The 27,755-nt window shown below is 39.9% G+C and overlaps 1 protein-coding gene across 4 annotated transcripts in view; it reads right to left on the reverse strand.

Annotated features, from left to right (window-relative positions):
- The window catches only part of si:ch73-21k16.5 (dihydroxyacetone phosphate acyltransferase), a 67,478-nt gene that overhangs the window by 19,142 nt on the left and 20,581 nt on the right, over positions 1 to 27,755 (reverse strand). For 3 of the 4 annotated variants that reach the window (XM_035422543.1, XM_035422541.1, XM_035422542.1), the window contains exons 3-7: positions 6,632 to 6,808; positions 5,271 to 5,400; positions 4,860 to 4,987; positions 2,478 to 2,553; positions 1,580 to 1,731 (exon numbers count right to left, since the gene is read on the reverse strand). In XM_035422543.1, the coding sequence (XP_035278434.1) occupies positions 1,580 to 1,731; positions 2,478 to 2,553; positions 4,860 to 4,987; positions 5,271 to 5,400; positions 6,632 to 6,808 (663 nt within the window). Of the gene's footprint in view, positions 1 to 1,579; positions 1,732 to 2,477; positions 2,554 to 4,859; positions 4,988 to 5,270; positions 5,401 to 6,631; positions 6,809 to 27,235; positions 27,447 to 27,755 lie in introns of all 4 variants that reach the window. The other variant, XM_035422544.1, reaches the window with a different exon arrangement.

Consider the following 27,755-nt stretch of genomic DNA (forward strand, 5'->3'; position numbering starts at 1 on the left):
AAAGCTCTTGAATAATACACTTCTACATTAAAATAAAATGTCAGTGAAGTTATTCATTTGCATGAGTTATTTAATCTGTGGAAGTCTGTTACCTTAATTAAGATCCATGTACTACCCTTTGAAAATATCAATTGATTCAGTCAGTTTCTCAATCAAAATGTCACCCGATAAAAATAAGGATTGGGTTGATTCGACCCCCAAAACAGACCCAAGATCAAGAGCTGATATTCCAACAATGGCAATGGTTGAGACAATAGTTGAGAAAAAGGATTAAGGTTTGATGAACTGATCCTGTACTGTACATGTAGTGAGTGTAGCTATAGATGACACCTCCGGATATTACATTTAACTCTTCCTGAAACTTCCTAAAGCGTTTCTGTTGTCGCCATCTTGTTTGTTGATGGCAAAAAATGTATAAACTCCCAGATTCTGACAATGATGTTCCTTTTTATTACTTTCTAGGTTTTTAACATTTTGAAGGACGCAACTTAATTGGGACACTTTTTATTATTGACTATGGCCACCAAAAAGATTGTCAAAAAGCAAACTGACATAACTGAGTCTTTATTCTGTGAAGTGAAAACAATGCAAAAAAACATTGTAGATTGCTTGCTAGCTAGTTCTAAAAGCTCTGTTGTTTGTACCACTTTATATTTAAAGGTCTTTTAAATTTTTCACAGTTTCCAAAGCTTCCTCTTAGCAGAGGTTGATAACACAAGGACAGTTAGTGCAAACTGAAATATAAAATTCAGTGCAGGAGCCCTTAACACTAGTGTGAGCAGGACTTAATTTAAAAAATTGTAATGCTTTTCTCCATTTTGTTCTCCCTAATTTGAAATGCCCAATTATATCCTGCAATGCTCACTACTGCAAACTCCACTATCAATTCGGGAGACAAATATGTGCTCTCATCCAAAGCATGTGATGTTTGCCAGCGCTTTTTACCACACTGCAGCCTGCAAGTCGGGCTCGCACAGACATGAGTCAGAGGACGTTGTGTACAGATATACAGATGGACATGTGGGTGCCTATTCATCCTGCATGGTAAAATGTTCACTGTTAAATTAACTCCTAGAGTATACAGGTGGTCCCTAATGGACTCATATAAACTCTGTTAGAATTCAATTAACACAGGACATTTTACTGTGTGGTGTACTGAAATTGAGAAGGGCAAAAAGGTGCAATGAAAAGCCAACAAGGAAAGATTTAAGATACTTAATCTACTCAGGCAATAACACAAAGAGACTAAGTGAAAATTTTTAAATTCATTGAAGGGATGAACAAAGGGAACTGCAAAAGATTTTTTAGGTTGAGTCCTGTTAGCAGAACAAGGGGCATAATTAATTAAAGAAAACTTCTGCTGATAGCAGGACATGTTCTTTAAAGAAACTTGTTAATTATAGAAGAGCTTGTCAGATCATGTAGTAGAGACAGAGACCACTCATTTTCAGTCATGATGCGGTGCTGGATACTGGGTGCTGCTAGTAAATTATGATCCTAGATATATGTATTATGACTTTTTACATTCTTATATTCTTATGCTTTTCATGTGAAGAGGTGATGGAATCATGAGCTATACCCTGGTCGACTCCTTAGGCTTGGGGACCCCCAGAAGCTCGTGGGCCAGCAGAGACTCCTCCAGCACGCGCTCATAGCTGATGCTTATGGGCACCAAGCTAATGTCATACACCTCACCCTTAAAGAAGGGCTCTAGTGCCATCTGCATCATCCCTGCAAATTTAAGCGGCACAAGAGATAGCCAGCTCATCACAACTCAACTTCATACAGACAGCTATTGGCAGAGAGATTATCAGCATGATGCTCTTACAGGGCATTCTGTGATGATGAGCTGCTGGCAGAGCTTTCTGAAAGGCATGATGCTTTAAAAGATGTGAGATATGTGATAGTGGTGGGATATAGTAGAAGAAGATAAAATGGAGGGATACCAGGGAAGTCTGGCAACCCAGAGCTCAGAATACTTTCAAAGAGACTCCTACTCAGATGGGAGGGTGTGGTTTGGTCTACTGAAGCAATAGACTAACATATGTAGTATTAATAAGAATTCATACATGAAATGTTAGAATGAATTTAAGTGTTATATTTATACAAATGTACATTTATTTAAATTCACGAGTGAGAACATTAAAGAACACAGCAAATAATTTGTCTTATACAATAAACAGATGCTAGAACTGATGAAAACCATATTAATCAATTTTATATTCATTGTAATTCAGGACAAGACAACAAGGTACTGCTTTAAATGGTAGTTGTATCAAAGTATACTAACATCTCAGTTGATACAATCCTATGAACAAGCAGATTTGTCATTTTTGCATTCATTTTCTGATAGCCACAGAGAAATAGACAATTAAGTCACAGCTGAAAACAAACACACAACACACTTGAAACATTTATCAAACAATTATATTTCTCTTTTAACCACATACCAACAGCATCATGACCCGGAAACTCACCTAACTTAGGAGTCAAAGACTTCAAAGATCGACTTCGCAGCCCCTCAACATAGAACTCAATTGGAGCATATCCTGTCTGCAAGTTAAAAAAAAACAAAAAAAAAACACTGATTAGCATAGCAAGGCTGTGAATGTGGAATTATTTTCCATGTAAAAAAAACTTATACGTACAGTATTTTAAATGTGAAAGACAGCTCTGCTGAAGTGTCTAAAGGTTCATGTCATACTCTACATTGTATGTTCAGTTGGATCCCTTAGCTGCAGAGGTCAAAAGTCCAGAGCTCAGGAAGTAAAAGTCCTTCCATGTGTTTCTTCCACTCATGAGCACAGCCAGCTAATTTAGGGCTGCAGCAAGTAATCGATGATGTCGGCAAAACCGACAATATAAATTTGTTGGCAACTAATTTTTTATCAATTAGCTGGATCTATTTTTTTTTAAGTTTAGTAGGGTTGTGTTCCAAATTGTATAGCCGTGTCCTATTTAGAGCGTAATAGGCCGAATTGCACCGGTCTGGATAGAACACAGGTCTCGCATGTTGTCCATGTAGTCACTACATTACTCTTCCTTGAGAGAATGGAAACACATTCGAAAGATGGCGGAGATTGAGGTGGCAGCTCTACCGGTGGAAACTCATGTGCAACCCAAATCTTCCAAAGTAAGCAGGCACTTTACACTGAAGAATTTAAAAAGCTGAACTTGCGTGACATGGAAACACAACAGTGATGCATGAGCACCTGAAGAGAAGGCATGTTGGAACTATAAAAGAGGATGAAGAGGGCTAAGCACAATTAATTAATAATTAAGTTAATACAAAATCCTTGTCAAAAGAAGCGAGTCATTGACTGCTTGTCAACAAGCTCTATTTATCACAAATTAAATGAGTTTAGCTTCAGTACTTGAGTTTCATTTTGAAAACTTTCGTGGTTGAACAGCATGACGGCACTGCAATTGCCGGTGGGTGGTACTTGTGCACATGCAGTTTGTTTACAGTCATAAAAGCACATAACAGTGATAGCTAACTAAGGATGGCTCGCTAGTATTCCCTGTCTTATCTATGGACTGTTTCTGTCCCTCCCTTTTATTCTTCTTAGAGCATCCCCAATGTCCATTTATTGTAATAGGGATGTAGTCACAGTGATCAGTGATCAGCCTTTACATTGGCAAATGTTAACTAAAACAATGGTTATGAACCTCAATCCTTAATGGGTACCATGGTATATGCAGGTTTTCATTCCAACCACAATTTCAATCCCAGAATTTTAACAAGTTGTTCATTTTTATTACTTAGATGCTCTTCATGTTTAGAGGGATTATTTTCCCTCTTAAACCACAGTATGTCAGAAATAGCTCTGCGTGTCATGAATAATAAAAGTCCCATATTCACATAGTAGTACAGTATATTGCAAAGAATTTACATAAGAGAAGTGTTTTAACTGATCAAAATAAAGACTGAGTTTGAATCGATAGGCTGCTAATCGGTGAAAGCATGGACACATGACCATTAAAACTAACCATTTGTAGATAATGAAGAATTTAAAAAGACAAAGCAAATGCTAACAGTTCTGCATTGCAATGCTGTGGAGCCACTCTACATTCATAGTCCAGCATTGGCCTCTTGTTGAAACCATTTGATGTGTTGAAGCCATTCAATGTAGCAAATCCATTTTTTGTTTTATGTTTTTATCTTCATTATTCATCTAAACAGTTGAGCTACTTTTAAACTGCAGTCTTCAAATAACTTTTTGTCTCTTGAACATTATAACGACATGCTGCTATATGCACTTAATAAAAACCTTTATTATGCACAGATGCTTTATAGCATACATTTGCATGTGTTTAATCTCATAACTTTCATCTTCTTGGTTGTTGAATATTCATTTTTTGAATATTCCCAGAAACAAAAGTAAAAATTCCGTAAATCAACTAATTGATTAATTGAAAAATAATCTGCATATTAATTGATTAGATATATTGTTGTTAGCCCTTTCACTGATTAGTTCTACCTCCTAGTTGAATAATTGCTCTGATTAGCACATCTAGGTAACTGCAACAAATACTGGGGAGAACTTTTAATTTCTAAACCAGGATTTTCCACCTCTGCTTATTTGAGTCCTGTACAGGAAGACACCTGGCCTGGTGCTCCAGGTGAATATCAAGGCTAATTAAAAAAACTGTAACTCTAAAACTGGGGGGGGAAGGGGTGCTGCTTCAAGTTATGATGTTTCTATAAACACTGTTTAAACACTACTGTCACAAGTACACCAAAACAAAAATCATATTCAGGAAATACAGAATCACTACTTCAGCAACTGCTAGAACTACAAATAATAATGTAGGTGATGTGTAGTCCATTGGCTGTGTATTATCTAGAAGACACATACCCGTATGACTGTTTTGACATACTCTGAAAGCACAGCCCAGTACAGCTTGTCTGCCCCAATGGAGCGCCGTATGAAAAAGGCTCCTGACCTGCGGAAGATCTCCCCAAGCAATGACATCCCCATCAGAGCTGAGAGACAAACAGACAGGCAGAAAGATATAAAGGCTGATCATAAATATGTAAATTAACTAATTTTCAAAACAGACTTTTTGAAGAAATAATACTTAGTGGTAGAAATGTACCACATAGAGGCCTTTTAGGAAAGATCTTTTAGAAAGAGGCCTGTGTCAAGGTTCAGTGAAAATTTGCACGCAATGTACACTTCACTGATTGTGTGAAACTGTCATTTGCTCTGTTGGACTTTCATACCATGGAGCCATCAAAGCAAATGACTATAATAATAGATACTTGCGGATTCCTGCAGCAATGACTGGAATGGGGAGATCATAAGTGAAGAGAATGTAGGACAAAACCAGGAAGTCCACATAACTCCTGTGATTGGGCATCAGCACCACTGGGCACTCCTGAATAACCTGTTGAAGCTGAAGGGTGGGACAATGAGAGAAAGTCAATATGATTGTATGTGTCTGCATTAAAAAACATGTTCATTTGCAAATAGCCCATACTCTGGATTGCAGAGTATTTCAGGATTTCAATAACAATATAATTAGTTCAAATAGGTGAACTTAGGATGAACTTTGCACATATCTTAAAATATGTGCAAAGTACAACATATGTTTTAATATTTTCAAATGAGAAAACAGTTGTGTGGTCTTATACTGTGGGCAGTGCTCTTCTTAAGTTTAACAGTTGTGGTTTTCATTCCATTTACACAGAAGCAATCAATCACATACAAACTTCAAGGCAGACACCATATAGATTAGCATGATATAACCCAAGCAAACTACTCAGATAGGAGTAGCCTATCTTTAACATGCTAAGAATACATTCTGTGTAGGTGCATAGAATATCACACATTCATATGACGGATATGATAAATAAACGTTCAGTTTGCTTGATGATGAAGAAAGAGTATTTTCATAATTGCGTTCATCTTTCTATACCAAATAGACATAGGTTTGCAACAAGATTTGTGCCCTTCAGCCAAGAAATGCAGACAATGCACATGTTTCATAATCATTTCAGCAGAACTGTGCTGGGCTAACAAAACCATACATACTGGTCTTACTATGTCTCCAAATTGCTACAGCTACAGCAGCCGATCAGAATCTGCTTATTACATGCCCTTCAGTCACATTCCCAGTGTAAGACAACTCTATCAATTTTGTATTCCAACAATCAATCAAAAAAGGGTGATATCTGAGCAACCTCAAATGTCATGACCAAAAATTAATAAGCACATTGACTGAACACAAACACCAGATGCTTCAAAATTCACAACAAAATGAATGGTATAACTCATGCACTCACCACTCCACCCCAAGGCTGCCACCTCAGTCAGATAATTGACTTTGTCTTTTTTCCATGACACAATGAGCTGGCCAGAGGAGGATGGACTCCCCCTACTGAGGCTGGTTCCTCCCAAGATTCTTCCTACATGCCTAAAAGTTTTTCCTTGCAAATGTTACCTCTGGCTTGCTTTGTGAGGGTTTAGCCCTGGGTATACTGTGAAGTATATTGTAACAAATTTTATAAAATGGACTAGTGAGTACTTTCCCATTTTGCAGATGTAAAGTTAATGTGATTTGTTTTAACTGGTTTTGGATCTGAAGAATGTTGAGCAGACATAATTCTGGTTCTCTGTAAGCTCACCCTCTGTAGGCCATCATCGTTGATGTAAATCTTTCGAAATAGCCTCTTGAAAACTTTACTCAGGATGAAGCCCAGTAACCGGATGAATCCCAGCTGAAGGTTTTGAGACATTTCCTCCAGTATCCCAGCAGCCTCCTCTCTGATCACCTCCAATGGCTCGCCACTCTCCACAGACATCTGCACAACCGTACAAAACGTTTGCATTTATATACCCTTCCAAAACATGCAGACACACATTTTAGGCTGGGGTTTTCAACCCTGGCCTTGCAGAGTCCCAGGGTCTGTAAAGGGAGTTAACTGTGTAATCAACTGCTTTAATGATCAATAAAGTGCTGGGTCGTAATGAAAACCAGAACATCTAGTGGTTCTCCAGTACCAGGGCTAGGGACACAAAAGCATCGACATATTCGTACAGAACACAAACAGGCATGTGCCATAATGTATAGGTATTGGGCCTCATTCAGGAACATGCATATGATCAAATTTTATCATTATTGTGCTCACAAACATTTCCACTAACATTCAGCATTCATCATTTTCATTTCTCAACTGAATTTGTTCTTTGGTAAGATAAAAATCAATGTGTGTTTGATAAAACACGTTAAGGCAAATGCAGATGTTTATATTTTTAATGCTGTATTCATCCATAGTCATTTTAAGTAGTTACAGACCTTATATTAACAACAAATGTTTATCAATACAAATATAATATAAATATGTTATTGATTTTAACTAAATTAACAAACCTGAATAATACAACATTTTTCAATAGTTTTTAATTTCAATTTCACTTAAGCTTTATTTAGTTTTAAGAGCAGGTTTGGTAGTTCTCATTTCAAAAGCTCTCATTTTTATTTCAGTTTATGATAGTTTCATTTTTATTCAAGCACTTTTCATCTTAGCTTTATTTTATGGTAATAGCCTTGTTAGGAAGGCGTGTAAACTTGATAAAAGCAATTATGATGATGAAGTCCCATACGCGAGCAGCCAAGCCCAACACAGCAATGGTGTATTTGTTACTTTTAGATTATTGGTTAATCTTGCCATGGAAACACATTTTGTCTTTAGGGTGTGAAGAATGATGAATGGCTGATGTTTGCACCCTTTAGTATGCACTTGACCCTTTAGTAACATCTCTGAGCACAAAATCAAAGGTCTGTGCCTGACTCAGGAATCCCACATTGGTTTTTGTAGGAATTTTATTAAGAAGAAAAGTAAGAAGAATTTAAGCAAAGCTGCTTTGCGAATGAGCCCCATTAACTGTACCTTTTTTTTACCTTTTTTGAAAATAACAATATTCACACATCCACACAATCCACATTTTGCTCTGCGTGACTAAGTGCATTGAATTGCTAATTAGCTAGGTGTGTTTTGTCTGAGGCAGCCTATCCTGGTGCTAGTTAATTAAAGGGGAACTGCACCCAAAAAATATATTTCCCCCATTGTTCAATAAGCCCATCATAAATATATCCCCCCCCCCCCCCCCCACAAATTTTTTTTCATCTGCTGTTGTCTAGATAAAGCAATTCCAAACCACTGAAAGCCATATTCTCCAGCCTTCTGCTGTAACGTCAACACCCACAATGCACTGCTTTACAAACTGATTTGTTTGGCGTTCCCTGGGGTGCAGAGGGGTCACTTGGGCATACATACTGAAATTATTTTAGCCATATCAACAGTGCTGTTTAGGACATTTTGAGCTATTTAGCTTGCCTAATGCCATAAGACAGTAGAAGACATTTTGTGCTATTGAGAAGTACAAAAAGAAAGATGTGGTGTGCTGTGCCAGGCTGCAGAATGAAGAAAGCAGAGGAAGACACTGAATATCGTTGCACTCAAAGAACATTGACAAATGTTTGATTTAATGGAATTATTTCAAAATACTTTCAAAACATGAGGCCAGTGGTAAACCATGCGCAATTGTACCAAGCTGTTTAAATACTTGAAAAGCGCTGGATATGCGACAACCTATCAGCTCTGAGCATTTTGTCTAATTAGAGGACAGTATTTTTATGAGAACACGTCAAGTGACTGCTGACGGCCCCAGTCCAATTGTACCGATTATCATTGTTAATTGGTAGTGAATATGCACGGCTGAATTATATTTTTATCAGGGTCTAACCTTACAAAATGTAAAACATGGAACTGTACATATGGCTGCTGAACACTCTGACAACAGAAAAAAGAGGAAATACAGTAAAAGGCCACTAACTTTAAAAAGATTGCATGGGTACAAATAAACTGGTAAGCAGCTTATCAAGAGTTTGCCATCCCCCCTATGCAAAGACATGTATGTGCATTTAGGCTACTGTCTGTTAGAGGCAGAGCATGGGTTGTTTAAAATTGCCAGCGTAGGCTACCCTTGCCCATAATCCAAATTCAACCCCTAGCCCGTAGTAGTTACCCTGGAGTGCCCTCAGTATTATAACTTGCTGACATCCCATAGAGGGCCACTCACAAAGATTGTACAAAGAACTCTGGGATACCCCCTTCAGTATGAAGCCTACATTGTTGCTGGCTCAGTCATTTGAAATATTTAAAAATATTTAAAAATTGTATTTGTATTTTAATGTATTTTTAAATACTATTTGGGAAAAATAATTGGTTTTCCATGAAAATACTTTAAATAAATCAGTAGTATTTCATGTATTTCATGTGTAAATGTATTTGAAAATACTTCAAATATGTATTTAACTGCATTTTCAAATACAAATACATATTTGTATTTGACCCAGGTCTGGTGTGTAGTCGCCATTTCACAACCAATGATTACGAGCAGGACCTCCATTCTGAACTGAGAGGGACAACTGGGAGAAACAAACTGAAGGACAATGCGGTACCATCTGTATTCATGAGTGCCAGTCAGAAAAGAAGATATTACAATTTAGCTGCTTTCAACTAACGTTATTATAATAGCGCTTTTAACAAACGTTAACTCAGCTGCTTTTAACTAAGCTGCTTAAATTATCTAATGTTATTATGATAGCATAATAATGTTCGTTAAAAGTTATCATAACGTTATCTAACATTGTTTTTTAGGATGTAATATGTAATGTTGCTAGTTATGCAGTTACATGTCACATCACATCCTTTAGACACAAACATACAAATTACCATTTCCAACATCCTCATACTACAAAAGTTATAAGTAGCCTACTCATCAGTGACAAAATGGATAATATACTACAAATATAGATGTGCCTTGATCCAGGAGCCCAGAGTTTTCCGGCTTTCCCTTCAATTTGAATGGCTTAAATCCACTATTCCTCCTAATTGGCTCTGTCTTTTTGCATGTGACTTAAAATCATGGTTCTTGGCTTTGTTATTTGCATAACCCAAAACACAAAACAACATTTTGGGATTTTTACAATCTTGGTAATCCAGTGACTGCTAATACTATGCTATGGAGTATAACAGATTATTTTCCCCCATTGTGATGGCATGGCCTCTTCTTGCCCTGTCTCTATGCCTGCGTGAGTGGATGCGGGACGGCAGACAGCATTTGTATTTCCCACCCTTCTTTCAAAGAGGAAGGAATTGCAAAATGCGCGATGGCTCTTGATTACCCCAGGCTTAACTCGCACTTGACACAAGTTGGAATATGTAGAAAAAGGGGTTCTGTTCTGTAGGATGTACTTAGAATTTCATAACCAGATTTTTTGAGCATATATTACAACCAAATAACATGGGCCATAAATGAATTTTTTTTTGGTGCGGTTCCCCTTTAAGGGAGCTGTATTTATTCTTCACTATTACCACTGTTATGTTTTTGCTGATTATGAAGGCATGTCCTTAACATATACTTTTGCTGGAAGATCTAGCCCAGTTCGTAACTAGTTTATTAGCTGACTGACAATGCTTTTAGTTCTGACTTGTAGGCCATGGCTCTGTCAAAATACTACTGAGTTTTCAACTGTGAAAACTGCGAGTGCAATATGCCATTGCGGTGTATTACTGGGCTGCTTGAGATTTTTATTTTTGCCAGTTTACTCCCCTGCACATGAACAAACCACCGTGCTACTGCCAAATATGCAGTAGATACTACAAGCATTGAGGCTCATTTAATACCTTGGACCCTTGATGACTTAAAGCCATTTAGCCAACAAATGTGTTCTATACTGTATCAGCATAATTTACAACTGAATCTAGTCCCACCCCCCAATTCCCATTGAGATCCATTCAAATGCAAAGAGTTTTTGTATCGTTTTGTAGGACAACCTGAAAATAAGATATCCAGACTCTGATGATGTTGATAGGTCACAGACATCAGGAAGTCATGGCATGCAAATCATATGCAACCAAATGCAAAACATGACTCTTATTTGACATTGTTAATTTGTCTACTGTATAAGTGAATTTCCCTGTTTCTAGCTTTTCCCCAAATAGATCACTGCAGCAAAAGTAAACGAGCAAATGGTGGTACAGGAGGTCTCAGGAGTGCATGTACTTGGGGGTATACATGTAGTTGCAAAACAGTTTGCAGGGAGGGGGTGCTTGTTAATTACCACCCACTGTCCTGCCCGCGGGATGCTATGTAAAATTAGCACGGGATCCTAGCACTATGAAAAGTTGCATGAATATGAACATGTAATATATGTATTGAAAGATTAAACTCTCGTCTTTTCGGTAGGGCTGCCCCCTAATAGTCGACCAAACCGGTAGTCGATGAGAAGAGTCTTAGTCGACCAAGTTTTCATTGGTCGGTTAGTCGCAGGAAGAAAAAAAGAAAAAAAACCTCAAACTCCATTCGGGAGCTGCACCTCGTCGTTAAAAAGTTATTAGACTATGTCGGGCAGGAAATCATCCAAAGTGTGGGATCATTTCGATCATGTAAAGGATGACCCCAAGAAGGTGACATGCAAACTCTGCATGCAAAGATGTGTTTGCAACGTAGGTGTTTTTTTACTCTGTCTCGTAGGTTTAGTTCGGTCCCTGGAGTCCGGTTTGCTAGCGGACGTCCACTCACCATGTACAAAGCATGCGTGCGCTTAACGTGCTGCAGGGCCCCCCCTTTCCTGTGCCGTATACCCCTGCCCCTCATGTGGCAAGACTTGCGGATCACTCATTGGCCTGCACAGCCACATGGCTATGCACAGGCAAGATACACCCCAATAAACCCCCAACAAATGAATTTGGAGCAATGTCATCAACGACATCGATGGACTGCCACAAGCAGTATAACGAACTGAAAACGCTGTAATCTTCGGCACGGCCGTCTATTCCACGAATGACACGGAAGTTAGGGCTACGACCATGCACTCTATTTATCTGACACCGCCAACTCATTGCTGCCGTTTATATTTCTCTTAAATGTTTCAGTTTGCTGTATATTTATTTGTTTATATAATTTATATTTATTTATATTTTAAAAAGAAACGAAAATATTTTTTTCAATTTAGTTTTTTTAACAAAAAGCAGTTTTTTATCATTTGTTTTATAAGTTATTGTGTTGGTGCTACAAGTTCATAAGTTGTGTGATGTTATACTGTGTTATATAAAATAAAATAAAATAAATAAAATAAAAAATAAATTAACAAAATGTTCAGTCTCCTTGCTGGTTGTTCCGACACATTCAGAATCACTACCGCTTTTGCCGTTAGCACTCTCCTTAACAGGTGGCTCTCTTCGTTCGTGCGCTTGTAAAATTTATATTTTAAAGGCTCATTATTACAGTTTTGTATTTCTCTAATGTAGCACAGTGTTAACAATGTTACTTATAACATTCTTTCTCAGCCCTGGAACTCAAACCATTTTCTGATGCCCAAAAAATATATCTATTTAAATAATTAAATTAATATCATAAACGTGTAACAACTAGTCGACTAATGGCTTGAACTAAGGACATATTAGAATATGGTGTTTCCCTACCTTCAAAGCAGCCTGGTAGTCCAAAAATGTAATAAATCCTTGAAAACTTTATATCCTTATTCACCGCAAGGGTCTAACAAACAAATATAGTTATTTTGTTTTATTAGAAACGTAATCCAAATCAAGATACTGTCGAGAGAACGCCATTGGCTGTTGTATATCCGCACCTGCAAAGATAAGTGCATCTTTGTATGTACGACATCGTATCTATGGTTTTACATAGGAAGTGTGGTATCTTTGTGTTCAGTAAAGATCTTGGATGAAAACTAGCCATCCCACATGGTTCTCAGATAACGATTGGCCATTTGCCACCCCTGAACGTCCAACCAGTGCCACCGTTACTTAGCACCTATCACTGCTGTCGAGTCATATTACTTGAAAGACAAAGCCAGCCTATCAATAGCCAATCACCATGCCACTTACTGAACTTCTAGCCAATAAGATACTCTTTCCAAAACTGTATGGCTTGGGAGAGGGGGGAAAAGTTTGAGGAAGTTGTGGGCATGCGTAACGAACAGTAGCTGCATGAGGTACACACCAGAGCGCACTCTAACCTGTTATTCGCTATAGTTTTGCCATAGTTTGAGAGCGCACCATGCACATGCTTATTGTAAGTTTGTACAAAGATTGTTTTTGCATTTTTGGCAATTTGATAATGGCTAAAGCCAATAGTAAAGGTTGATTCACCGTGGACGAGGTCTTAGACATTTTACTTAGGAGTGAGAGAGAGGCATTGGATAACCCGATTCCGGTTGACTCCGAGGAGCAGCTGTTGTTCGAGGAAGGCCGCGATCCAGTGTTGGATAGGTGAGTCATTTAGAAAAATTTAATAGTTGGAATAATTTATTACTAGCCTTACACATTTTTCTAGCTAAGCATTTTGTACCATGATTTAGGCTTGTCCGGACACGGTCAGGGCTAGGCTAAATCATTTAGCCTTGGGCCTTCCTAGCATTAGCCTAGCATAATGCCCACACACACATGTTGCTAAGCATCATTAGGCCTAGTACATGTGCATTATTTTTGGGGAATAGGACTTTATGTCCTATTGATTTTTTTTCTCCAACATCGTCATTCATTTCACCCCATGGATTGCTAATAAATCAATGCATGTTTTATAATTTGATTTAGGTCTGACTCTTCAGAGAGTGACTCTGAATGGGTGCCTCCACAGGCTGCAGACGGCTCATCAAGCAGCAATTCAGCTGGTGATGAAGCTGAATGGCAACCCCCACAACCCTAACACCCACGCCCTTCTGGTACAGTCCCTTCCTCCAGGGATGTGTCCCCTGCTGGAGCCAGCACTTCCCGTTCCCGCTGCCCAGCTAGGGGGAGAGGAAGAGGCAGAGGAAGGAGAAGTCCAGTTCTTCCCAGTTCCACCCACACTGAACATTAGCCAGTGGAGAGGTGGCATGATGGGAATGGGAATGAGGAGGACATTCAACCAGAGGAACCGCCGTTCCTTCCCAAAAGGCCGCCCGGTCTGCAGGTTAGCAGCACCCATTCCCACTCTCCACTGGATCTTTTCAAGCTGTTTTTTTCAACGGGGTGCTAAGGACATTGGTCACCAATACCAATGCCTACGGTGCCAAGAAGCAGGAGGGGAAGACTGTGCCCTGGCATGCCGTCACCATCCCTGACATGTTGTCTTACTTTAGTATGGTGATATTCATGGACATTTTGAAATTTAGTGAAGTGGTGGACTATTAGAGGGTCACGGCTCTACAGTCTAGCGTTCCCTGCATCAGTCATGTCAAGGAAAAGATTTTTTGAGATCACCTCTGCTCTCCATCTGAGTAGTTTGGAGGATGATGCTGCAAACAACACCAGGAGAAACACACCAGCTTATGACCGCTTGTGTAAAATCAAGCCCCTCTACGGCAGCATAGTAGATGCCTCCAAGTCTTTTTTCCAGACTGGGCAGCACCTTTCTGTTGATGAAAGGATGGTGGCATCGAAGGCAATAAGCGGGTTGAAGTAGTACATTAAAAACAAGTCCACAAAGTGGTGGTGCAAACTTTTTGTACTGGCTGACACTCATTGTGGTTACACATGTGTGTACGAGGGAAAGAAACCGGACAGCGAAAAGGGCTTGAGTTACCAATCTGTCATGGCCTTGATGGACTTCAACCTACTGGGTCATGGCTTTTCAAGAACAACATCACTGCTTGTGGGATCGGGGTTTCCATCGACTAAGGTGCATGATTTCCCCAAGAAGGCACCCCATGGCAGCATGCGGTAGATCCGTAATGGTGAGCTGCTGTCTGTGAAATGGATGGACACCCGAGAGGTTGTCATGTGTTCCACCATGCACAAGACATTCAGCAATGACACCTGTCGGCGGAGGATGAAGAGAGGTGGGCAGTAGCAGGTGGTTGATGTCCCAACCACCTGCTACTCCAGCACAGAGACACAGGGAGATGATGTTCAAACCTTCCACATTTATTTACGAGGTTGGCAGATGTTACCGCCAAGGAGCAGATGTAAAACTGTCATGACAGAGGCTCCCCTTGTGTGGGTGGGGATGGCAGATTTAACCTGTGCGCACTGATTACCTCACTACGCACAGGTGCAGCCACTCCTGTTCCTGGGTCCAATTAGCCTGGCCAGTTATCTAATTCTTAACCAATTATCCAATTGGCCAGGTCTAATTAGCTTGACCCAGGGTAGGTGTGGCCGCTTAAACCAGCCATCCCCACACCACAAGCACATTTTATAGATTGAAAATAATTTGGTTTTATTCTGGTTGTCTTGCATAATAACTCATTTATTTGTCTATTCTAGGCACATGGGGGGTGTTGATTTGTCCGACGCCCTCGTTGGGTACTACGAAGTACTTCACAAGACAAAGAAGTGGTACCGGACCTTTTTTTTAAAATCATTTCCTGGACATTACAGTCGTGAATGTCTACATTTTGCACAAGGACATGGAACAGAGGAAAGGCATTCCTCCACAGAAGATCATGTCTCAAAAGAAATTCAGAGAGACTCTTATTATGGAGCTTGCTGACAAATCCCAAACACCCTCAACCTCCTGTCCTAGCAATGGAAGCAGGCGCCCATCTACTTCCACCGGCCCCCACAATCCCAAGTTTGCCACAGTCAGCCAGGATGTGCCTGCATCCCAGGCGGCCACAACTGGAAGACGGAGGTGTACACTCTGCTCGAAGAAGACTAATGTCTGTTGTGCCACCTGTGACCTTTTTTCTGTTTCCAACCAAACAGAGACTGTTACAATAATTGCCATGACCTCTACTAGTCCGTAACTGTCACCGCACAGCTGGTAGCAACATTGCAGGCAGTGAATTCTTTTTTGTAATATTTTATTTTTCAGTTCATTTTCAGTGACATTCTTGTACTCTAAGCTTACCTCAACGATGTGAAGTAAAGATACTTATAAGTAATCTCAGGGTAAAGAAAAATAAGTAATCTCATAGGTCAAGTAATAGAGCATTTGAATCTGTACTGTATTTGTAAGTATTTGTATGGTAACCTCTGGGCTGTGTACCAAGTTGCACTGATCACCTTCTTCATTGTTTTGATATTTTGTGCATATTCAGCGCAATATTTTTTTCGTTGTAAATAGTTTTGATATTTTGTGCATATTCAGTGCAATATTTTGTCATTGTAAATAGTTTCGATAGTTTTGATATTTGGCGCAATATGTTTGTCATTGCAAATAGTTTAGATATCCGGTGCAATATTTGTTTAAATAAAATGAATTTTCTATTCAATGATGTCTGGTATTTCTTGTATGTACCATGTTTCTCAGTCTAAAATATGTAAATATATAAATATCTGTTGTGTAACCCAAACAATGAGCCAAGGTGTTGAGGGTGATGGGAAAATGTTTTGTTGTCACCAAAAAATGTTTCCAGTGTTTCAGAAGTGGAAAAAAAACATTGTGCCAATTTGGCATGACTGTGGCCCTCACAGATCCTGAGTTATAAGCTGATATATTTGGGCATGTAATTTAAGCAGAATTTTCCAAAAAGGGGGGGTGGGTGGTAAGAGGATGACCTGCTCTACAATGGTGGCACTTAGCATTGCTGTAGTGGATTGTCTACTAATAAAGCTAGAACACTGACTTGATTGTTTCCACTCATAGTTTGGTTGCAGGAGAACTGAATGTAAGTTGAGAAATCTGGGCACCATTGTGCCAGTCACTAGGGGGCTGGCACAAAGGGGTTAAAGGCCTGGAGAACAGCCTGTGTATTGGAAGGACGATCTAAGTCCACATCTTACAAATCAGATATTTTATAGTCAGGGACACTACACTCATGTCCAATATTAACACATCCAAGAAACTAGTCAGTGTTTATTAAAAATAAAACTCTTAGTTTTTCCTCCAAACTAATTACAGAAGATTTGTATCTTTTGTAATTGGTTTGAGGATAAACTAAGAGTTTAGCCAAGTAATACAAAAGCAACAAATATACCATTGCTAAGTGCCGGGATTAGCTGCACGCTTCTTTACATATGATTATCAATCATCATCATCAATCACTTTTATTAATGAACAGAATGAATTCTATGCATCCCCAACAAGCTTACTATCATAAACTAAAGCTAAGACGAGAACTACATGAGAATAAGCATGGCTGTAAACTGAAATAAAAATTAAAATGAGTTTTTGAAAAAAACTAAACTGATACTGTAAACATACTCTTAAAACTAAAACTAAATAAAAGTTAATATAAATATATTATCATATCAAAATAATAATTGTATTCCTTAAAATTATGTTGGTAATATGAGGTCTGTAACTACTTAAAATGATGAAGCATTCTAAATAGAAACACACATAGATTTTCATCTTACCAAAGAACAAATTCAGTTCAGAAAAAGAATGATCAATGTTTGTGGAAACATTTATAAGCAGTTATCGATCGAATCTGACGGTACCCGTGTTTAGTGAATAAGTCCCATTGTATGTGGTTGTATGTCAGATTACAACACCATTGGGCAGGTATTTTAACCCCTTTGCACAGATGCCAAATCTTACCAATCCTTGCCCATTCAGGGGGTACTTTATTTAAAGCTTTATAACTCCAGTTGGGAGCATCACAAAAAATTAAAAAATGCCTTAAATGAAGCATGACATTTGTACCATTTACAATACTACTACTATCCACAACTGCAATTGTCTAGGCAAAAAAGCAAAAATGAATTTGCTCTTTTTTAATTTGCAATGAAATACTGAGAGATCCCATATATAATGCAGTCCGGGGTAATGCACGCACATCTGAAATATTCCAACAGGTGCAGGATAAATAAATATAGTTAGTAAGAAGAGAGAGTATATCCGCACACTGTTTTTTCTGCTCCCAAAGTTATTTAATAATACAGCATTTCAACCTCAAAGGTCTTCGTCAGGTACATCCATGTACATGACAAAGACCTTTGAGGTCGAAACATTGTACTATTAGATCCCATATATACAACAGGTTAAACTATACATGTCCTGGATCAAAAACTCCTTGGCCACAAGTGCGTAAAATGTAAAAGTTGGATATGCAGAACTGCTATGCGGATCTTTGAAGCAAAATTAAGCAGTGCCAAATCTATCCAAAATGTCTGAATTATACATTGCTTTAAATCACAATATTATCATGTATTTCACTACAGATCAACTGTTTTGACTCAAGAAACTCACTTTTGCATAATTTTGAAGTGGGAATTTCAGATTTCAGTCAGTACAGTGGTCTAAAATATCTAGGGGTCCAGAAACATTTCCAAAATCTCTCTAAAATTGAATAAAATGCTTTTTTTCCCCCATTGTAAAGCATATAAATGTACCCCTTATGAAGGTTTAAGATAAACATTGATATCAATGTGGTACAATACCTAAATGTGTAATCATTAACTCTCATATGTTTTGCTGTACTCTACTGTATGCAATATTTTCTTGCATGGGGATGGGATGACATTAAAACAATATTCAACTGTACACCATGTTTTGGCAATCACATCCGGTACTTGAAACAGAAACCCAACTCAGCTAACAACTTAGCTACCAACGAATGCTTACGTTACGGTGTGAAATATCCTCCTTACAAAATACCACTAACCTACTTAAAGACACTCAATTAAAAAAAATTATAACCAAAATATTTAGAGCAGTAACACTTACATATGGACAATTAAATCTTATCTGTGTTCAATAGATAGAGACAGGGACAGAAAATCAATGCTGCGGTTCTACTCTTCTGACAGTCCTGAAAACAGTATATCAGCTAGGTCTATCAGCAAACATATGCCTGAGTCACACTTAGAGGTTCTCAAGAATAATCATATTTTCCAAGAAATTAGGAAACTCATTGATACATTTTCTTTTACTGCTAGCACAAAGTGAATGCATAAGGCGGCGATGATGATTCACAACTTTCGGTTACACAGGTTTATAAAACGCTATTCCAAAAGTCAAATCAGACATGTTAATACATCGTTAGAAAGCTTATTCTGCCACCTATTGGATAGATTCATAGTTAATCAAGTCAGGTTGTACTACAAAGGGTGGCAACACCGTAAACAACGTGTGGTATTCCGCAATGCTACTTTGGAAGGTACCTAGACGTCAAAAATGAGTGTATATTTCACAAACGGATTATCCAAGACAATATGTGACCACTCAGTCTCGAAAGGGACATCGCTACACGTAAAACCAGTGGTAAGGTTGTATATTTATTCCATATTCAGTCCCCGATATTGACAGTAGAATGACATGGTATAATTATAGAAAAGTTTGTCTTGTTTATTTTGTTATTCAGTGAGCAGCGTTTTCACTGCTGTCTTGGTATATCTTAGGGCTATTGTCGGGTTTATCTTGTTGCCATGATGTAATTCGAATTTTTAGTGGAGAAAGAATATTTTTATGAATACCCAGATAGACACTATTGTCGGTGTAGTTGCAGATGAGACTGCAGGGAGGGGGTGCTTGGTAAATGGACGACCAGTGCGACAATGGTGCGCTTAGAAATTCCGTATTCTGTATAGTTGTCCCAAATAACCTACTAATAAAGTTGGTTGCAGGAGCACTGAAAGTATGAGTTGAAAGATCTCAGGACGCCTACATCATGGCCACTTGGGGATTACACTAACAAGTTAAATGAGTATAATTCCAACAAAAAGAACTGTAACTGTATACCCCTGGAATATCTAAACTATGTCATCCATTCCACAACTGCTGCTTTTCATAAAGTGTGAGGACAATATCTAAGTTGTACTGAGCTATCCTTGTCAGCCTTGCTACTACCGGGATTTCCCCCATAGCCCTGATCTTGATGAAAGGTATCATTTTTCCATGCACCTACCTCTGCTAGTATACATATGTAGGAGACATGGTCTCCCCCTAATATTTTTCTTTTGTTTTGTATATATTTTTATGCAACTTTCACGAAATAACCTTAGAGGAGTTGTGAATATTTAAGTCCTTATTGGATCATTCAGTTTGATGTTTTTGCTTACTAGCTAATGCGAACTGCACTGTCTGATAACATTACTGTAATTGTTATGAATTTTTGTGCCTACAGAAAGGTTAATAAACCCCCCTCAAATACACATCTGTGTTGATGAGTGTTACAAATAGGCAACCCAGCAAGAAGTTGAGAGAAATAAGCATAGCCAGGCAGTGAGATCACAACCGAACTTCAGACAGACGTGTGCTAGCAGCAGAGCGGCAGGGTTTTTAAGGAACGTGAGCACTGCACTTAATAGAAATGGAAATGGAACTGGAACAGCTGCAAGACAGGTTGAGTGAAAACCTTATTCAACTAGAGGTAGACCAGTTAAGAGAATTGTGTGTATTTACAAAAATCCCAGCTGAAAAGGAGGAAGGAAGCACATGTGAATCCGAATGATAAGTGAAGAAGTAGATGCAATTATTCAGGATGAAGAGGAGAGTGTAGCATATCAGCACATTAACGAGCTGCTCACACTCTCAAACTAGCTTAAACAGGAAGGTGCTGAGTAAAATAATGGAAGTGATGATGCTCAAGTAGATAAACTGACTAGGTTACAGAGGCAGACATCCAAATCAGTTTTCAGCGTTCAACTAAAGTGCTGGAGGATGAAATGTGGAGGCTGAAAGACAAATTAAAAAACAATGAAGCTACAGCGAGCCCACGTTTAGCACCACCACCCAGACACATTACCAGAGTACCAGAATTGACAATGGCGTGAGTTCAAGATCTGTGGTCAGATTGGGAAGAGAATTCTTATAAAAATTTGATGCATCAAAATTGACAGTGGAGTGCAAAGGGCTACTGTAAAGCTGAAATTATTGACTCTTCGTACAAGCTATCAGGTCTGAGCATTTTTAATATGCTGGAAATAAAGATCAACCAAACCCCCATCCCCCCACCCCAGCTGAGAACTCATACAGAAAAGGTTCCTGAGGTCAGTTAGTACTGGGCCGTTGAGTGACCACATTAATTACATTAATTAAAGTACTATTGAGAGGACAGTTACAGTTGAGGTACTCATTGAGAAAATGCAGCTACAGTTGAGGCCAAAAGTTTACATACACCTAGGCTAAAGATATTCACAACTCCACACATTTCATGTTACCATTCATTTATTTTGTCAAGTCAATTAGGGCATCTACTTCGTTCACATCAGAGGTAATTTTAAAACAATCGATTACAGACAGATTTATTTCAGCTTTAATTCACTATATCAGAATTCCAGTGGGTCAAAAGTTTACATACACCAAGTTGACTGTTTCTTTAAACAGTCTGGAAGATTCCAGAAATTGATATAATGACTTTTTAGAAGCATCTGATTGGCCAATTGCCATAATTAGGAGTTAACTGGGAGTTAACTGGCACCTATGGCTATATTTAAGGGCCTACCTTTAGCGCCACTACCTTTTTGCCCTTGATACCATGGGTAAATCCAAGCAACTCAGCCAAGACCTCAGAAAAGAATTGTGGACCTCCAAAAGTCCGATTCCTCCTTAGGAGCAATTTCCAAACAACTGAAGGTACCACAAGCATCTGCACAAACAATTGTATGCAAATATAAAAATCTTGGGACCACACAGACACTGCATCGTTCAGGAAGGAGGCACAAATTAACTCCCTGGGCTGAACAAACTTTGGTCCGAAAGGTTCAACTGAACCCTAAGACAACAACAAAGGAACTGGAGAAGGAGTTGGAGGCATCAGGTACAAAAGTATCTACATCCACCATTAAGAGAATCATACTTTGCCATGGCCTAAAAGGCTGTCGCACAAGGAAGAAACCCCTACTCCAAGACCGGCATAAAAAGCCAGAATGAAGTTTGCAGGTGATCACTGGGATGAAGACCTAGCCTTCTGGAGGAGTGCTCTCTGGTCAGATGAAAGAGAAATTGAACATTTTGGCCATAATGATCAGCACTATGTATGGAGGAAAAAGGGTGATGCTTTTAGTCCAAAGAACACTATCCCAACTGTGAAGGATGATGTTGTGGGGGTGTTTTGCTGGAAAAGGGACTGGTGCATTTCAGAAAATAGATGGCATCATGAGGAACGAGGATTATCTAGAAATACTGAAGTAACACTTCAAGACATCAGCTGGAAAGTTAAAATTTGGTCGCAACTGGGTCTTCCAGCAGGACAGTGATCCTAAGCATACCTCCAAAGTTGTAACAAAATGGCTTAAAGACAATAAAGTGAAAGTATTGGAGTGGCCCTCAAAAAGCCCTGACCAGAATGCCATAGAAAATTTGTGGACTGAACTGAAAAGGCGTGTCTGAGCAAGGCGGCCCACAAACCTGACTGAGTTACACCAGTTCTGTCAGGAGAAATGGGCAAAAATTCTGGAAAAGTATTGTGAGAAGCTTGTGGAAGGCTACCACAAGAGTTCGATCCAAATTAAGCAATTAAAAGGCAATGCCACAAAATACTACAAAGTGTATGTAAAATGTTGACCCACTGAAGACATGATATAGTACACAACAGCTTAAATAAATCTGCCTCCTAGCTATTATTTTGAAATGACCTCTCATGGAAATAAAGTAGATACCCTAATTGACTGAACACAGGAAATGCATGAAATGTGTGAGTTGTGAAAAATTGAGTTTGAATGTCTGTAGCCTAGGTGTATGTAAACTGTAGCTTTGAAATTGAAAGACAACAAAAATTGAGAAAAAACACATGCAGCAAAATTATGAAAATGTGTGAATTGCAGACCGAAGTACAGGTACACTAGCAAACTCATGAGAGGTCAGTAGAGCATAGAACCACCCTTCTGACACAGGTAACAGTGAGAAAGGTCGAAGGCCCCCAGCAGTAAACACTAAAAAGGAGTCTGAGGTTTATGAAATGGTGAAGCACCTTAAAACACAGCTAGCGGAAGTCATGACTTCACCACTACTTCACCACTCCTGACCTATAGTAAAGTGAGGATGTAAGGCCTGTCAGGAAAACAGCATTGGCAACCAGTGTGTGGGCAACAGGGGCATCACTCTAAAAGTTGAACAAGAAAAACACACAAGCACACGAGAAAGACAAGAAAACAGGTAATACTGACCTGGTAGCCATTAGGGGGAACACTAATTCACCCATCCATAACACCTCAGAGCCATGGAGAGCAGTGTAGTGATCTTCACAAGCTGATACATGAGAGCATTAAACACTTAGAACAGCGTTAGGTGGCCAAAGAGCAGCATTGGGTATCTGTGGAAAAACTAAAGGGATCTGCTTATGTTAGCCACCTCGAACCCAAGCGTAACGCGCAGCTACAAAATCTCATTGGCAGAAAATGCATGGTGAACTGTCTATTTGAAAGCGTAGCAACGCAAACGTTATGGGATACAGGTTTACAGGTCTGTCTCATTAACAAAGGCTGGAGGAAAAAGCATACAGAGATATGGGGTACTGAGAAGATCTTGGGATCCGGAACACTGATGGAAAAGCCATGGACCACAGCCATCCCATTCTCCGGAAGGATTGAGGTGAGGTTCTAACTTAGAGGGCACCGACAACCAGAGCTGTTGGTTTCAGTGCTTATAGCTCATGACCCAGATGTTGAAGAGGAGACAATAATCAGCTATAATGTAATAGAACACCTACTGAAGAATTGAAAAGATATGCAACTGGATGCCATAACAAAGGCTATGGGCACCGCATTCTCTGTTGATTATAGAAAGGCAGAGACATTGGTGAAACTCATGCAGCATGAGGATGCTGAGGTGAGTGAATGGGTAGTGAAAGTGAGCTGGCAAAGGACAAGCATCCCAGCTGGCCAGACAAAGGCAGTGAAGTGCACAGTAAGAACAGGCTTTATGTCAACCAACCAGGAAGTGGAGTTGGTCCCAGATGACAGTCCAAGATGGCCAGATGGACTGAGCATCAACAAAACCATAATCTACCTCCCAAACGGTACATAGTCCAGAGTCAACATCCCTGTCAAAAATGCATTATGTCATGACATCAGCAGCCAGGAGCCATACCACCATGCACCCGGCTATTACCAAATGGCTAAAGATAAGCAAGTGTGGGCTTGGTTAGTACTTGGATTGGAGACCACCTGGGGGGGGGGAGTTGCTGTTAGAAGTGGTGTTGGTGGGCCAGCAGGGGGCAATCTTCCTTCTGGTCAAATAAACCCCAATGCCCCAGTGCAGTCACGGGGACACTCTACTGTAGGAGATGCCGTCTTTCGGATTAGATGTTAAACTGAGGTCCTAACTCACTGTGGTCATTAAAGACCCAATGTGCTGGCAAAATTCCCAACATGGCTCTTTAAAACTTGCCACCTAATCATCAACCGATTTCATTGGCTAAAAATGTTCTCTCCCTCTCCACCTTAGCTGACATGTGGTGAGTATTCTGGCAAGAAATGACTGCCATGCATCACCCTGGTGGATGCTACACATTGGTGGTTGGTGAGGTGAGTTCCCACTCATCACTGTAAAGCACTTTAAATGCAATCATTTATTCAGTCATTCATTCATCACCCTCAGCCTAAGCACTGCCCTTAATCAGATAGAGAGTGTCAAAGCAGTCTACCCAGCAAAGGAAAAGCCTATTGCAGTGAATGGATCAGGAAGTCACAACCCAGCAGAGGTGGCAGAGGGCCTCAGCCAAAGTACTGCACAGACGGAGGAGAATGTTCCACAATGCACCAGAATGGAGAACTATGGGAGTCCCCAATGTCCATTAGTCATCTGACACCAAAGCAACAGATCAGGATGAGACAGATGTTGAGAGAGGAAAATGGTGCATTCTCCTGTGATGACAGCAACATGGGATGCAACCCATCACTAGAGCTCAAGATCTGACTGAAAGACTCCATCCCAGTTATATGGGCATACACATCAGTGCCAAAGCCACTGCATAAAGAGGTTAAAGAATATCTGGAAGCCCTCATGAACAGGGCATGGATCATAAAATCCAAGTCGTCACCAATTGTCTATGTGCGAAAGAAATATGGGAGCTTACATCACTGCTGTAACTATCAACTAGAAGTCCATCCCTGATCATCATCCCTTCGCCTGCATACAAAACATATTAGAAAGTCTGTGTGGAAGTGCCTGGTTTTCAGTGCTCGATGAGGGGAAGGCACACCACCAAGGGTTCCAAGACAAGAGTAGCTGGCCACTCACAGCGTTCATTATGCCATGGGGTCTCTACGAGTGGGTGTGGATACCATTTCATCTCTTGTCGGCACCAGCTAAGTTACCTTGATGACAACTTAATACGCAGCAAGACGTTCGAGGACCATCTGAAAGATCTCCGCAAGGTGCTTTGTCCTACAAACAGGAACAAAGTGTGATGTCTTCAAAAACTAATGAGGTTCCTGGGGAAGCTTGTGTCCAAAGACGAGTTCAACTGAACCTGCCAACATAGCACCCGTGTAAGCACTGTGAGAGGGTAAACCTGTGACAGTAGGCCACCTGCAGTAGTTGTTAGGATTCATCTCTTTCTACCATCCTCATATCCCAAACTTCTCACAAATCTCCAAGCTGCTATATGACTTGTTAAGCATGGATAAGACTAAAGTGAATGGACCAAAGCCAGAAGGGAAAAACAAAACTGGAAGAAAAGGAAACAACCTGGAACAACTTCAATCCTATCACCCTGTTACATGGATGATTATTATTAAAGAATATCATGAAAAAGCACCAATCATCCTGCACTGTGAGACTTCCTAAGAAGGCCTTGGGGCAGTGTTATACCAGAGACATTAAGGCAAGCTCAAAGTCATAACTTATGGATCGAAAACACTAACAGCCCTGGAGAATAACTGCCACTGTCACTCTGGAAAATTAAGAGTTCCTCAGCATGAAGTGAGTGATTTGTTACAGATCTAGAGATTACCTGTACAACACCCCTTCGTTCACTGTGGACACAGAAAAAATGTGTGCTAAGCTTAATGCAACCACCCACCGCTGAGTAGCTGAGTTAGCTGACTTTAATCTCACCATTAAATATTGACCATAGGAGGATAATGCTGACATGGATGGCTTGACATGTATGCCCTTGGAGGAGGAGCAATATATGGACAGGTGATCACAAGAAGTAAATCCTGAGGTCATAACAAATCAAAGCACTGTCACTGCAGTCCAAAGACCAAGAACACTAGATGTGTCCAGTCACCATTTCAACGGCATTGACAGAAGAGAAGGACAGTCAGTTACCATCCCCAGCTAAGTTATCTAGAGAGGTCTTAAGAAAAGCCCAAGAGGAGGATCCAGTTATCAGCAAACTACTCCAGCACACAACCACCCAGACATAGTGTAAGCAAGGGTGCAGAAGTGTCACAATGACAGCACTGCACTCATGAGAGAGAACAGACAGATCAAGATGGTATCCTGCACCAAAAAACAGCGACCCATTCCTAAATAGTGTTACCTAAGCAGTATCACTACATGATTTTGAAGGAGTTGCATGAAGATATGGGGCACCTGGGCGTAAAGCGGACTCCTAGTCCAAGATCGATTCTGCTGGCCTCATATGCAGAGAGATGTGGAGCATTACATCACAAAAGTGTAAACATCCCAACTAGCCCACAGGAGCACCACTCAACATTGTGGTAACCATTTACCCTTTTAAGACGGTCTCTATAGATTTTCTACACATGGAGAAATGCAAAGGTGGATATAAGTACCTTATGAGTATCTTAGTCATGATGGACCACTTCAGTTGCTTCACACAGGTCAACCCATGCGCTAACAAGAATCCCCATTCACCCCCAGGGGAACAGCCAGGTAAAACACTTCAATATAATGTTACTGTCTATACTCAGGAATCTCACAGATGAAGGAAAAGCTGATTGGAAGAGTTTCCTCACCAAAGTGGTCCATGCCTACAACTGTTCATGCAGTGAAGCAACAGAGTTACTTATTTACTATCTTCTGTATGGCAGAAACCCAAGACTCCAGACTAACATCATGAGAATAAGGCTCATCCTATCACGACTATATGAGCAAGTGGTGAAAACGAATGTATGAGACCTATCGACTGGCATAAAAAAGGCCCAAGCAGAAGGAAACAGAGGAAAAGCCTTTTATGATGGATTCATTGAGCCCAAACTAGAATCAGGTTGCAATCCTAATTCGCAACATGAATGAGAGGGGAGGACCTAGAAAGCGGAGATCCTACCGGGAGGAATGAGTGCATGTTGTGAAACAGAAGAAAGATGACTATCCTGTTTATAAAGTGCAACTTGAAAGTGGCTAGGACCAGATAAGCATCCTCCATAGGAATCTGCTTTTACCCTGTGACTTTCTTCCAGTAGAGGAAAGCCTACCTGAAAAACCAGGAGTGAGGAAAAATCCGAAACAGATATCATCGATCAGAGAATAGTTCAGATGACGAAGAGGGAGTCTTTACTAGACCACCCTGGATGGAGATCCAGTAACAAGGCAGTACCCAGCTCAGACCGCATGCAGAGGAGTTCCACCCACAGCAAGCTGCCACCGCAACAGAATCAAATGAAGAGGGGAATGTGGAACAGAACCCTGTGGAGAATGAAGATGAAATGGTATCAGAAGTAGACACTGGTGAAGTGCAGAGAGTTGAGCCTGGAGACGAGTCTGACTACAGCAACGACTAAGAGGAGGTGTCCAGTCATGAAGATGACCACAGGGCCAAGCAGCCAACCTCTCTACCTGACAGCAGACTACATTCTTTAAGAAACAAACACAAAAATTTGCATATAACACTCTAGGACAGCCTACAATCATGTAGATATACTTACCTTGTTCTTACACACACACATGCACACATACACTCATACTAACTTCAGTTAGTTAATGTTAAATGTTAGT

The sequence above is a fragment of the Anguilla anguilla genome, chromosome 6, assembly GCF_013347855.1.
Source record: "Anguilla anguilla isolate fAngAng1 chromosome 6, fAngAng1.pri, whole genome shotgun sequence".
Taxonomy (NCBI): Eukaryota; Metazoa; Chordata; class Actinopteri; order Anguilliformes; family Anguillidae; genus Anguilla; species Anguilla anguilla.